Source organism: Podarcis cretensis, assembly GCF_951804945.1.
Source record: "Podarcis cretensis genome assembly, chromosome: 2".
NCBI lineage: Eukaryota > Metazoa > Chordata > Lepidosauria > Squamata > Lacertidae > Podarcis > Podarcis cretensis.
Window position 1 is genome coordinate 113,693,085 of NC_137171.1, and position 13,959 is coordinate 113,707,043.

The window sequence follows — 13,959 nt, forward strand, 5'->3', positions numbered from 1 at the left end:
TCCATTTCTTCCCCTTCTATTTGCAGTGGCCATGATCTTAGTTTTTTTGATGTTGAGCTTCAGACCATGTTTTGCGCTCTCCTCTTTCATCCTCATTAAAAGGTTCTTTAATTCCTCTTCACTTTCTGCCATCAAGGTTGTGTCCCAAAAGACACCTAAAAACCCCAGGCTTTGTTTGGGGGGGGGGGACACACCAAAGATGACATTCAAACCACCCCCACCCCACAAGCTGCACATGAAAACCTTTTTATATTAGGCATGGAACTTCAGGTTTAACACAGGGAAATGGATGGACCAAAATCGCCTGGATGGAGGAGAGAAAAGGAGAAGGAAGCTGCCATGAATGATGCCGCTCAGCTGACCGATTCATAGGCAGACAAAGGCAGAGATGGAACTTGCCACTTGGGATCCAAGACTCATAGAACTGTAGAGCTGGAAGGGACCTGAGGGTCATCTAGCCCAACCCGCCGCAATGCACTTGGGCTACAGGAAATCTGCTGGGATGTGCATGCATGGGAGAAGGTCACTTTCCAAGATAAAGTGAGGGGGGAGGGGGAGCGGGCAACTAGACGCGCCATTTTGTAAAATTGGATTATTAAATTGGCGACAATTGTATTGATATTATCCTTGCAGAAATGTATTATACTTGTGTATGATAAACAAATGGAATAAATATTTCAGAGAAATATGTAGAAAAAGCTACATCACAAACTGTGCGATAGAATTAAGACAACAGAAAAAGTACAATGAGGATGACTGGAAGTTTCTTACAGAAAATTTTATTGGATAAGATATGTTATAACTGATATTCTTTACTTACTGTTAATTTATTATTATTAATATTATTATTATTATTATTATTTTCTTTATCTTTTTTCTTTTGCACTTCCATGTTTAGCTCTGTTGTAATCATTTGTAATATATTTGTAAGATGGTATTTTAAATCAATAAAGACGATTTAAAATAAATAAAATAAAAAAATCGGCGACAAGTTTCTGAGTCACTTCTTCGCTTGCAAAATACTTGGGGACTGGACTAATAACTTTCACATGCATCCAGTTCTCTCCCCATATTCCAGCTCTTGCAGCTGAGCTCAGCTGGATCCGCCCCTGCCCGGAGGCATTTCCAGGAAAGGAAACACCCTTTCCCCAAAGTCCTAAAATTGTTCAAAGGCTGGAAGGAAGGAGGAGGCGGCAGCAGCAGCAGCAGCAGCAGCAGCAGCAGCCATGGCGTCCGGAGATCCCTTGCAAGGGCTCCGCGAGGAAGCGACTTGCTCCATCTGCCTGGATTACTTCGCGAGCCCGGCGACCATCGACTGCGGCCACAGCTTCTGCCGAGCCTGCCTCGTCCAGTACTGGGCAGAATCCGGCGCGGGCCCCTGCTGCCCTCAGTGCAGGGAAGCCACTCAGCAGAGGATCCTCCGGCCCAACTTGCAGCTGGCCAACCTGGTGCAGCTGGTCAGGCAGCTCAAGGCGGACGCGGGAGAGGACTCGGGAGAAGCCAGCCCGGCCTCCTGCAAGGACGACCCAGCCCTGCTCTTGGGGGCGGAGTGCGACCCATCCAAGGGGGATCCTGCCCCCCACGACTCCTCTCCCGCAGAAGAGGCTTCCCTGCAGTATAAGGTTGGAAACTTCAAGGGAAAGAGATTTGCTTGTTTGTTTGTTTGTTGCATTCCTGCAATGCAACTCCTGCATGGCGTTCCTGCATCGCAGGGGGTGGGCCTCGATGACCTTTGGGGTCCCCCCCAACGCTGCAATTCTGTGATTTCCTATTCTAGGGTCATTTAGTCCATAGGTAGGCAAACTAAGGCCCGGGGCCCGGATCTGGCCCAGTCGCCTTCTCAATCCGGCCCGCAGATGGTCCGGGAACCAGCGTGTTTTTACATGAGTAGAATGTGTGCTTCTATTTAAAATGCATCTCTGGGATATTTGTGGGGAATAGGAATGCGTTCTTTCCCCCCCAAAAAATATAGTCCGGCCCCCCACAAGGTCTGAGGGACAGTGGACTGGCCCCCTGCTGAAAAAGTTTGCTGACCCCTGATCTAGCCCAACCCCCTGCTCAGCTAATGCATCCAAACTCGGCTTAAAAACTTCGAAGGAAGGAGAATTCACAACCTCCTGAGGGACACCATCTCACTGTTGAACAGCTCTTACTGTTTCATATACAGTGGTACCTTGGGTTAAGTACTTAATTCGTTCTGGAGGTCCGTACTTAACCTGAAACTGTTCTTAACCTGAAGCACCACTTTAGCTAATGGGGCCTCCTGCTGCTGCTGCGCCACCGGAGCACTGTACCTCGGGTTACATACGCTTCAGGTTACAGACTCCGCTAACCCAGAAATAGTACCTCAGATTAAGAACTTTGCTTCAAGATGAGAACAGAAATTGTGTGGCGGCAGCGGGAGGCCCCATTAGCTAAAGTGGTGCTTCGGGTTAAGAACAGTTTCAGGTTAAGAACAGAGGTACCACTGTACGCACCACTTACTGATTTCTATACCAACTTTCTTTTCTAGGCAGTATTATTCTTCATATATTTTGCCACTTTATATTTCGGGGGGCGGGGCGGGGATCTCAAAGCAGTTTACAATAGAGTTTTACAGAGCAAAACACATTCAGGTCACCAAGCAAACTTCATGGCTCAGCATGGATTCGAACCCCGCTCTCCCAGTTTCCTGGCTTTCTCCCCATCCCTCCTTCCACAGAAGCAGTGGCTTCTCACTGCAGTTATATAAATACCATTTTTTGTCAAGAGCATAACTGAGAGGTGTCTTTCAATCTGCTGTTCTGTACATACTGACTTTGGAGTAAGTCCCACTGAACTCACTGGGGCCTACTTCTGAGTGGAGACACGCAAGTCTTGCTTTAACACATATTTGTTGCTTTGGTGTCTCTGTTTTTAATTATCTTCTGTGTCAATCGCCTCGATGCAGTGCTTTAGAAGGGGATAAATACTTTGGTGATGATGATGGCATAATGGAAGGAAACTAAAAATAGATGCATTGGAAATAAACCACCAGTGAGTCAGTGTGTGCGATCTGACATGAATTGAACTCCTGACAGAGAAAAAAATGCTTTCCTGATTCTGCAGAGGAAAATCAAGTCCCACCTGACATATCTGAAAAAGGAGAGAGAAAAGCTGGTGAACCTGAAATTTGCTGAAGAGATGGGGAGGCAGGAGGGTCTGGTAGGTTTGTGTTTCTTATGGGTGATGTTATGGGACTGTGTGTTGTCAGGTGGAATCCCCATGGCCTTCTGGAAATTTAACATTTCTGGGAATTTTGAAGCCATGGGTGGGGAATGTTCCCCCCTCACCTGGGGAATGGAGGCACAATTTAATATAGTGGTTAAAAAATAAACAATATTTATGTTTTTAAAAGGACCTTTTACAGATCACAAGCCACTTTGTTACTTTAGAAGCATAAAGCATACACTAGTGGCCAAAATTGTGGAAACCTTTTGGGGAAAGTGTATTTCCGAGGTTTGATGCCTCATAATACCATTTTTGGGGGGAGTAATACCATAAAACTATGTACCAATAGAAAGATAATTTAATGAAGAATGTGATGCAGCAAAGGGGCAAAAGTGGCCCCTTTTCTGTACCCGCAAGTTTTGTGAACAACCATGCCAAAGAACCTCATCAATGCACCTCTGCCCCCGCACCCAATTTCTTTGCATTCTCCCCCCCTGCCCAGATGTTATTTGAGATGGAGAAGAAGAAAGCCCGGTCTTCCTTTGAGCGAATGCAGCAATTCCTTGTGGAGAAACAGCACCTCTGGCTGGGCCAGCTGGAAGACCTGGAGAAAGCGATGGAGAGGAAGCAGGAGGAGAACCTCGCCAAACTCTCCGAGGAGATTTCCCGGCTCAACGAGCTGATCGCGGAGATGAAATGGATGTACCTGCAGCCCGCGAGCGAATTGTTACAGGTGAGTATAAAATACCCTGTGAGGAGCTGAAGAGGCCTAAGGGGTGAAAGAAGGCACCAACTCAAGTCTGGTCTCTTTGATTTTGGGCATGTTGTTTCCACCCACGTCCTGGATAACTTTCACCAATAAGCAAAGTCCTTGCCTCATGGGGGCTGCCCCTGCTAAATTTGCCCGTTTGCCCTCTGACAAAGAAATGGCCAGTCCATAACTTTAATGGTAGGTTTATTGTAGCTGTGAGAGTCAGAATAGTAACAGGAAAACCCCCCAGAAACCCAGAAGAGATTGATGTGCATTATAATGAGTGAAATAAGTACAGTGGAACCTCGGGATGAGAACGGGATCCGTTCTGGAGCGGCTAACAACAATAAAAGTAACACAGCATTCTAAAATCAATTTGTTTTTTAAATCAATTCAGAATCAAATTAATGGCAACCATTGCGCTAGAGTTCTGTGAGGATTGCCAAAGGAGGGAGTCAGGCTGTGCCCTGACCAAAGGCTTGGTGGAACAGCTCTGTCTTGCAGGCCCTGTGGAAAGATGTCAAGTCCCGCAGGGCCCTAGTCTCTTGTGACAGAGCGTTCCACCAGATCGGAGCCACGGCCAAAAAAGCCCTGGCTCTGGTTGAGGCCAGCCTAACCTCCCTGTGGCCCGGGACCTCCAGGATGTTTTTGTTTGAAGACCGTAAGCTCCTCCATGGAACATACCAGGAGAGGTGGTCCCGTAGGTACGAGGGTCCTAGGCTGTATCAGGCTTTAAAGGTTAAAACCAGCACCTTAAACCTGATCCTGTACTGAACCGGGAGCCAGTGCAGCTGGTATAGCACCAGGTGAATGTGATCTCATAGCGAGGACCCCGTAAGGAGTCTTGCTGCGGCATTCTGCACCCGCTGGAGTTTCTGGGTCAGTCTCAAGGGCAGCCCCGCGTAGAGCGAGTTACAATAATCAAGTCTGGAGGCGACCGTTACGTGAATCACAGTGGCTAGGTCAGGGCGAGAGAGGTAATTGCAATTTGTTTTCCACAGACAAGGAAGGGGGCAGAGGAATCCCCATTTGAACAAGTAGTAGCCCTGTGTGTGATCTGCCTAAGCTGCTGGCACCCATTTCTGTCTCCCTCTCGTTCTCTTTCAGGACACCAGAAGTTCCTTAAGCAGGTACGTGGCTCTTTCTCCCCATCCCATTTCATAGAAACATAGAATTGTAGAGTTGGAAGAGACCGCAAGGGTTGTCAAGTCCAACCCCCTCTTTGCATCAGGAAGTTTAGCTCCCATGGAGTTATTTGGAAGAGAAAATATATTATTTTCCTCCATCTCGCTTATTTTTTTTACTCCCCTCCTTTCCTCCCTGCTCCTTCTCCTTCCTTTTCCTATTTCATTTGCCATCAAACAGCTTAAATCCCATTTAAAAACAAACGAACAAAACCCAGATTTCTGCACATGGCTTCCTCCGAAAATCCGGCTTACCCCTCACTGAGTTACAGTTTCCAGCGATTTTAATAAACCACAGCTTCTAGGAATCTTTGGGGAGTCGCCATGTGCTTTCAGTGTATTTGTGTGTGCAAATTTAGACACCCCCCCCCGGAAAGATCACAAGAGGATTTAGGGACATAAGTTGGGGTCCCCTAAGTGCTGTGGACTCCAGCTGAAAGCTGCTTATATCAAGGTCTTCCCCAGCTTCTGCTACATGAGACTATTTTTAACGTGAAGCATCACTGAGTGATGAGTCCTTGCTTTGTATCTGCACCGGAGCTCCTCATCTCTCTTGTTTGGCCTTCCTGATCCCCCCCAAAAAACAGCAGCAAGGAAATTTCATTGAGACAGGTTTGTATAATTAAGTTGGCTTAAACCATTCTGGTGCATCAAACTCCCTTTTTTAAAAAAACAACAACAGCCTTTTTGCAGGAAGGAAAGTGATGGAGAAATGCACTGGGAAATGTGGAATAATAACCTCCACGCAAACAAATCAAAATGAATGCTTCCTAGACAGTGGACTGTGCATCACCTCCATGCAAGGTTTATGCAAACTGCTCAGGATGAATGCTAAGAAAATTGGTTATCTGGAAGCACCTCAATGCTTACAGGGGGAAAAAAATGTTTTCTTACTTTTTAAAAAAAGTTATTTATGATTTTCAATTTTTTACATTTCAATAATTTTACAATCATTTTAACATTTCAAAACTCGACTCCCCCCTCTTTTTGCCGTTCCTTAAAATTATTTATTTTAAATTTTGCATATTCCAAATTAACTTAATCATTTATTCATCTACTTATAAGCCTGAAGGTTATTACCATAATCCCGCCAATGTTGTTATCTTTTTACAGTTGGTTTGTAAATATTGAATAAACCATTTCCATTCTTTTATCAAAAAGTTTATCTTGATTTCTTATTTTTTCCAGTAAGTTTCATCATTTCTATGTATTCCCTAAGTTTTTGCATCCATTCTTCTTTCGCCGGCACTTCTTTCCATTTTGGGGCAAATAACATTCTTGCCGCTCTAGTCGCATACATGAATAAATTTCTGTAGGGTTTGGGTAGTTCTGCCCCTATAATTCCCCAAAGGGGAGCTAATATGTTTTACTACTGCTCCATAAACACGACTGTATTCCCTTCTAGGTACGAGAAGAATTTGGGAGGGCATGCGGTGGTCCTTTCTCCCAAGCTGGAAGAGAAGCTCAGAGTTTTCTCACAAAAAAATGCTGCTTTGGAGAAATCTATGGAGAACTATAAAGGTACTGAAGGAGGACGTGAAGGGACAGTAGCTGGCACAGGGTTAGGCAGGCAAACTACTGTTCAGCTGTCTTCCCACTGCCAAGAGCTGCAATAATTATAATAATTATAATTATTATAATTATAATTATAATATATTTATACCCCGCCCATCTCTCTGGGTTTCCCCAGCCGCTCTGGGCAGCTCCCAACAGAATGTTATTATTAATAAATTTAATAATACTAATACTAATAATAAAGTGATAAAACATCAAACAATAAAAGCTTCCCTAAACAGGGCTGCCCTCAGATGTCTTCTGAAAGTCTGGTAGTTATTTTTCTCTTTGACATCTGGTGGGAGGGCGTTCCACAGGGCGGGTGCCACTACCAAGAAGGCCCTCTGCCTGGTTCCCTGTAACCTCACTTCTCGCAGTGAGGGAACCGCCAGAAGGCCCTCGGAGCTGGACCTCAATGTCTAGGCAGAACGATGGGGGTGGAGACGCTCCTTCAGGTATACTGGGCCGAGGCCGTTTAGGGCTTTAAAGGTCAGCACCAACACTTTGAATTGTGCTCGGAAACGTACTGGGAGCCAATGTAGGTCTTTCAGGACCAGTGTTATGTGGTCTCGGCGGCCGCTCCCAGTCACCAGTCTGGCTGCTGCATTCTGGATTAATTGCAGTTTCCAGGTCACCTTCAAAGGTAGCCCCACGTAGAGCATGTTGCAGTAGTCCAAGCGGGAGATAACTAGAGCATGCACCACTCTGGCGAGACAGTCTGTGGGCAGGTAGGGTCTCAGCCTGCGCACCAAATGGAGCTGTTTCCTGAGAGGGCATGGGAGCTCAGCACGGTGCAGTTGGGGCAACAGCAGCAGCGGCACCAATCTGATGGCCCTGCTGCCTTACCTTCACTGCGCTGGCCTCCACACGCCTTTCCCTTTCAGTAACCACCAGTGACGCTCGGCACTGGGAAAGCGAGTGAGCCGTGCCGTGCAGTCTGCGGCAAACGCTTCTAGCCATGGATGCAGCTATCTGTCAGCTCCCATTCCAGGCAGGTCACAAGGAAAGGCAAATCCTTTTAGGTGGGGGCCTGTCTTCCCTGGAGCTTCCTGGAAGTGTCTGAAAGGGCATCCAAAGAATTGAATAAGATGACAGGAAGGATTCGAAGCCTGCGGGATCAGAGATTCTCAGAGGACTGGAGTAAATATTTGAAAAGCAATTGTAATAAACAGATTACGCTAGTAGGACTGGAAGAAGTTTTGTAAGGAGGACTATGCAAAATATTGCAGAGAAGATTATGAAGAGAATTATTAGCTGAGGATTATTAAAAGTAATAGTGAAATTAATGAAATGTAGATTAAGTGATAAAGACTGAAAAATCTTCAGATGTGGTTGGTGGAAGTCTAAAACATTGTATAAGATAAGAAAATGTGTTATATGGTGTTTGGGAATTATATGTAAAAATCAATAATAATAATAATAATGAAGAAAGGGCATTTAAAGAACCATTGCCACTGCTCCATCACCTAGTGGTGGCTTGTGCTGATTGAAATGCGGAGTTTCCTGCCCACAAGGGTCCTGAGATTGAATGCTTATTATGATTATTATTCACAAAACAAACCGCCGCTCAACGTATGATGGTCTGAATAACTTTGTCCACCTTTTCTTCTTCGTTACAGAATCTCTGGAGCAAGTTCTGAAACCAGGTAATTTTCTAGGAATAAAAGGAAATGTTGGTGCCCAGTTGTGCACGTCATGAATGCACAACGAACAGGACATTTCGGGAAGGGGGGGGGGTGTCTCTCTGTTGACCGAGAATCAGCTTTTAAACTTTTCACCCTTTCCTTCCCATAACAGATTATTTGAAGCAGACCTTGCAGAAAGGTAAATAACTCAATGGAATGGGAAACGCTGGGTGGGAAGTTGGAGATTTATTTATTTATTTATTTTTAATCATATTTATTGAAATTTCAAAAAAGGTTACAAAGGTAAGAAAAAAAAGGTAAAAAGAAAAATACAAAAAAAATAAACACAATTAAAAATAAGTCCATCATTCCATAACTTATCTTTCATTTACTTGTTTCGCTGACCTCCCCACACCTCCCTTTTTTGTATTCCAGTTCAATTGGTTGACTCAGCAAATCCTTTCCCTCTTCATTTTTATCTTAATCCCTTATCTTAATATGTTATAACTTTACTTTCTCGCCTATTAAAAATCCATTTTCACCTACTCCTTTCTAGCGTTACTGCTAAGAACCACTTGACTTCATTCTGACATCATTCTAACATTCATTGATTTTACAATATTTCTGTAAATAGTCTTTAAATTTCTTCCAATCTTCTTCTACCGACTCTTCTCCCTGGTCTCGGATTCTGCCAGTCATTTCCGCCAATTCCATATATTCCATCACCTTCATCTGCCATTCTTCCCGGGTGGGTAGATCTTGTGTCTTCCAATACTTCGCGATAAGTATTCTTGCTGCTGTTGTTGCATACATAAAAAAAGTTCTGTCCTTCTTTGGCACCAATTGGCCGACCATGCCCAGGAGAAAGTTGGAGATTTAGCGGCTGACCCTTGCTCAGTTGCTTAATCGGATGGCAATAATAATACAGTGGTACCTCGGGTTAAGAACTTAATTCGTTCCGGAGGTCTGTTCTTAACCTGAAACTGTTCTTAACCTGAAGCACCACTTTAGCTAATGGGGCCTCCCGCTGCCGCCACATGATTTCCGTTCTCATCCTGAAGCAAAGTTCTTAACCCGAGGTACTATTTCTGGGTTAGCGGAGTCTGTAACCTGAAGCATATGGAACCTGAAGCGTATGGAACCCGAGGTACCACTCTAATAATAAAATAAAATTTTATTTATATCCCGCCCTCCCCAGCCAAAGCCAGGCTCAGAGGGGCTAGCAACAAGAGCAGAAGGTCCCTCGCCCCTGCCCCTCGCTTCAGCACCTTACCCCAATCCTTTTGCCGACATCATCCCTCCTCCAATTTCATTCTCCGCCCCTCTCTTTCCCACAGCGAACGTGACTCTGGATCCGGACACGGCCCACCCCTTCCTCATTCTGTCCCAGGACCTGAAGGGCGTGCGGAGAGTTCAGAGGGAGCAAGATCTGCCTTTCAACCCCGAGAGATTTGACACCATGCCCTATGTGCTGGGCTGCGACAGATTCACTTCCGGAAAGCACTGGTGGGAGGTGGAGGTGTGGGGCAAGGCGACGTGGGCCGTGGGGGTGGCCACGGAGTCGGTCAGGAGGAAGGGGGGCGTCGACATCAGCCCCCACCAGGGGATCTGGGCCATGGGGAAGCCTCCCTGCTACTCCCCCTCCCCTTGCCACTTCTTGGCTTTTACTTCCCCTCATCCAACTGACCTGACCTTGAGGAGAGAGCCCAGGAAGATCCGCGTGGCCCTGGATTGTGAGGCCGGCTGCGTGGAGTTTTCCGACGCCGACACAGAGGAATTCATCTTCGCTTTCCCTCCGAGATCGTTCTTTGGGGAGAAAATCCGGCCCTTTCTGCAGGTGTGCTGCGACGTCAGCCTGAAATGCTGAAGGCCGCCGTAAAACGCAAACTCTACGGGGCCACCGCCCTGAGAGGAGCAAATCCTCTCCGAAACCTCTCCGTTCTAGGTGGTAAGATTCTTCCATCTGCAGACAAGAAAAGGCAGCAAATAAAAACAGTCTGGGTTCGATGGGCCCTTTCGTTACCATTCTTTGAAATGATCATTCTAAACAAAATAGGAAATAGCTCCAAATACAGTGGTACCTCTGGTTGCGAACGGGATCAGTTCTGGAGGCCCCTTCACAACATGAAAAGAACGCAACCTGCAGCGTTGGGGCTGAGGGCATGATTATTTCAAAACATTGCAGGGAAAGGAAGCTTCTGACCTTGACTGTTTTGAGTTTTTTTCACTGATTGCTGCTTATTTCCAGCACTTTTCCCCTGCATAGGAGTGAATATCTAGGCCCCCCTTGGAATAATTCCAGCAACATGCCTCACGTGTAATGTGCCTATTCATTCCCTCTCTTCCCACCCCTCCTCTGATTTTATGACACTGCAAGATAAAAAGGATGACTACAGGAAGCTTCACAGCAACACTGCCATCTTTAAATTATTTTTATTCCATTTTCTTGTATAAGATTTCTTACCTGTCCTTCACCACAGGGTCTCAGGGCGGGTTATGGCAATGTAATATACAGCTATAAAAGGCAAAGCCATTGCAGCTATCAAAAAATAAATAATTCAGGTAAAACCGTTCTGTGGAACGGAACAGAGTAATATAAATTTAGCCAAAGATGTGGGTCTTAAAAAACACAATACTTTAATTGTCAAACTGTTAAGTGGTACATTTAGCATTTTTAGGTAACTGTCACATGTTATGCGGGGTGCATTTGGGTTATGCAATATTCATATTCATAAATAGCTGACAAAAGGGTTCAATACATGTAATCATAAGACACACCATATTACAGCTAAAAGCAGAAGTTTATCGGGGGACATGCAAAATGCTTGGCGAAGGTTTCACATACAGAAACTGCTTTCAGATGATAGATAATATCTGAAAGGACAGCAGAGCAAGGCCAGATAGATGTGTATTTATGGTACAGGATAACGTCACGGTTCTTGTTTGGAAAAAGAGATTGAAGGACAGGATGAAAGGCTATCTCTGAAGGACAGTTGGCAGCCTGGGGAGCGAATCGGCAGGAGGTGAGGTAGACTGAGGGAGAAGTGACGGCAAGGAAGACCTGGACCTAGACTTGCAATAGTTTTTTGTATGTGTTTGCCTTCCGTTATTTTTCCTCTTGCACTTTATCTCCTCGTTAAATTATGTTACAATAAATCTTTCTAAAATCATCCAAACTTGTCCTATTTCTCAGTGCTTATGTGCTTCAGAAGACGAGGAGATCTCAGGTCTGTGTATTGAAACCAAGTGCCATGGGATCTCATTATAAATCAAAACAACCAGAATGCCTATATTACGCAAACCCACTTGAAAAACACGTAAACGTAATAGGCTGTATAACAACAATTGTAAAGTTATTTACTAGAACTACTTCTCCAAATTAGATACAGCTTCTCATAATGTCAAGATCAATATCATGACATAACATATTAAAATATAGCTTGTTCAGTTAACCACCAATTCCAGTGTGTACAAATGCGATTCCTATTTTGTCAGTCCTATGCCAGCATTTACCAGTGCCAGTTTCTTATGTCTAGCAACCTTATCATCTTCATTAAACGCTTACAAGACTATTTCATGGTACTCTTCTAAGGAATATGCCAGACAGAAAAATACAAGAGAAGATGAAGAAATTGGAAATGAATGTACTATGGGACTGAAAATAAAAATCGCACTTTGTACATACTGGACTTGGTGGTTAACTCAATAAGCTATATTTTAATATGTTGTGTCACGATGTTGATTTTGACATTATGAGAAGCTGTATCTAATTTTGAGAAGTAAGGTAAAGGTAAAGGTACCCCTGACCATTAGGTCCAGTCGTGGTTGACTCTGGGGTTGCGGCGCTCATCTCGCTTTATTGGGCAAGGGAGCTGGCGCACAGCTTCTGGGTCATGTGGCCAGCATAACTAAGCCGCTTCTGGTGAACCAGAGCAGTGCACGGAAACACCGTTTACCTTCCCGCCGGAGCGGTACCTATTTATCTACTTGCACTTTGATGTGCTTTTGAACTGCTAGGTTGGCAGGAGCAGGGACCGAGCAACGGGAGCTCACCCCGTTGCAGGGATTCGAACTGCTGACCTTCTGATTGGCAAGTCGTAGGCTCTGTGGTTTAACCCACAGCACCACCCGCGTCCCATTTTGAGAAGTAGTTTCTAGTAAATAACTTTACAATTGTTATTTTGAGAAGTAGTTTCCAGTAAATAACTTTACAATTGTTATTATACAGCCTATTACGTTTATGTGTTTTTTCAAGGAGTCACATTATAAACACAAAACAAAAATCCTACAGAGGGAAAGACTGACAAGTATAGAGGAAGTGAACAAATTTGCTGTGCACCAACACCACAGCAAAGCAATTGTTCTTGTTCTTTTATGGGGCAGCACCCAGATGTTAATACATAAGAGAATGCTTCCTTTGCATGGGGGTGGAGAAAGGATTTGGGGGGGGATATGAGAAGCCAGTAACACCCCCCCCCTCCTAACTGTTAACGGAGAAATCTGAGGGCTCCCTTGGACAAAAAAAACAAGGACCCCAGCCAGGAATACCAGAGCAAAACAGCAGCCAGTAGGCTTGGTCTTTATTCAGACTGTCGCGACAGGACTCCCACCTGCCACCAGGTGGAACAAGATGGAAGCCCTGAACAAAAGGAGACCCCACATTTTATTAGCTACTAATCCCTCATTCTGCACCCCTAAAACTACATCACAACTACATCATAGACACATCACAAAAAAGGAGGGGTTGAGGGAGGAGTTGTGGTGGTAACCTGAGTGTCTTGTCACCTGGCTGGTTCCTCCTTTCCCCCTCTCCATGAGTACTTTCCAGGTGACAAAGGGGAGTTTGCAGTCTCCTGTCTCCAGAGGGAAGAGCTGATTACTGTTCTTTGTTTCAGTCCGTGCTGAATCCACTCCCATATGCAGGTCCTTTGTGAGTGTAATGATCTTCTGTCTAGGACCATCAAGGTCGTCATGCCAACTGCGTAGGGCTTTGCTGCCTTGTGTCAAGTCTCCCCCCTTTGATAGTCCTTCCTTCATGGTGTAAAATAAAAGCGGAACGGTGCAGATCCGATGTATGGGTGATTTTCTATGAATTTATAACAGAAGCTTCGCGTATGTCCTGTGTGAGTGTCATGTTTGTACAAACTGAATAACAACAACAACAACAACAACAATAATAATAATAATAATAATTTATTATTTATACCCCGCCCATCTGACTGAGTTTCCCCAGTCACTCTGGGTGGCTCCCAATCAAGTATTAAAAACAATACAGTGTTAAATATCAAAAACTTCCCTGAACAGGGCTGCCTTCAGATGTCTTTTAAAGATAGGATAGCTACTTATTTCCTTCACATCTGAAGGGAGGGTATTCCACAGGGCGGGTGCCACTACCGAGAAGTCCCTCTGTCTGGTTCCCTGTAACCTCACTTCTCGCTATGAGGGAACCACCAGAAGGCCCTCAGCGCTGGATCTCAGTGTCCGGGCTGAACGATAGGGGTGGAGACGCTCCTTCATGATTGGGGGGGGGGTTTCCTGCAACACTCCCCCCACAAACACATGCTCAGTTGGTTTGAGCATGGTGCTGATAACACCAAGGTTGCAGGTTCGATTCCTGTATGAGATGGCTGCATATTCCTGCATTGCGGGGGGGGGG

At 45.1% G+C, this 13,959-nt stretch overlaps 1 protein-coding gene across 1 annotated transcript in view; it reads left to right on the top strand.

Moving 5' to 3' along the window:
- Nucleotides 1-11,473, top strand: part of LOC307209823 (zinc finger protein RFP-like) — a 29,603-nt gene extending 18,130 nt beyond the window's left edge. Inside the window, exons 7-14 of the mRNA XM_079965186.1 lie at nucleotides 1,165-1,622; nucleotides 3,088-3,183; nucleotides 3,692-3,922; nucleotides 5,048-5,070; nucleotides 6,530-6,645; nucleotides 8,298-8,324; nucleotides 8,476-8,502; nucleotides 9,641-11,473. Of these exons, the coding sequence (XP_079821312.1) occupies nucleotides 1,165-1,622; nucleotides 3,088-3,183; nucleotides 3,692-3,922; nucleotides 5,048-5,070; nucleotides 6,530-6,645; nucleotides 8,298-8,324; nucleotides 8,476-8,502; nucleotides 9,641-10,170 (1,508 nt within the window). The 3' untranslated portion in view covers nucleotides 10,171-11,473. The remainder of the gene's footprint in view (nucleotides 1-1,164; nucleotides 1,623-3,087; nucleotides 3,184-3,691; nucleotides 3,923-5,047; nucleotides 5,071-6,529; nucleotides 6,646-8,297; nucleotides 8,325-8,475; nucleotides 8,503-9,640) is intronic.
- The last annotated feature ends 2,486 nt before the right edge of the window (nucleotides 11,474-13,959 follow it).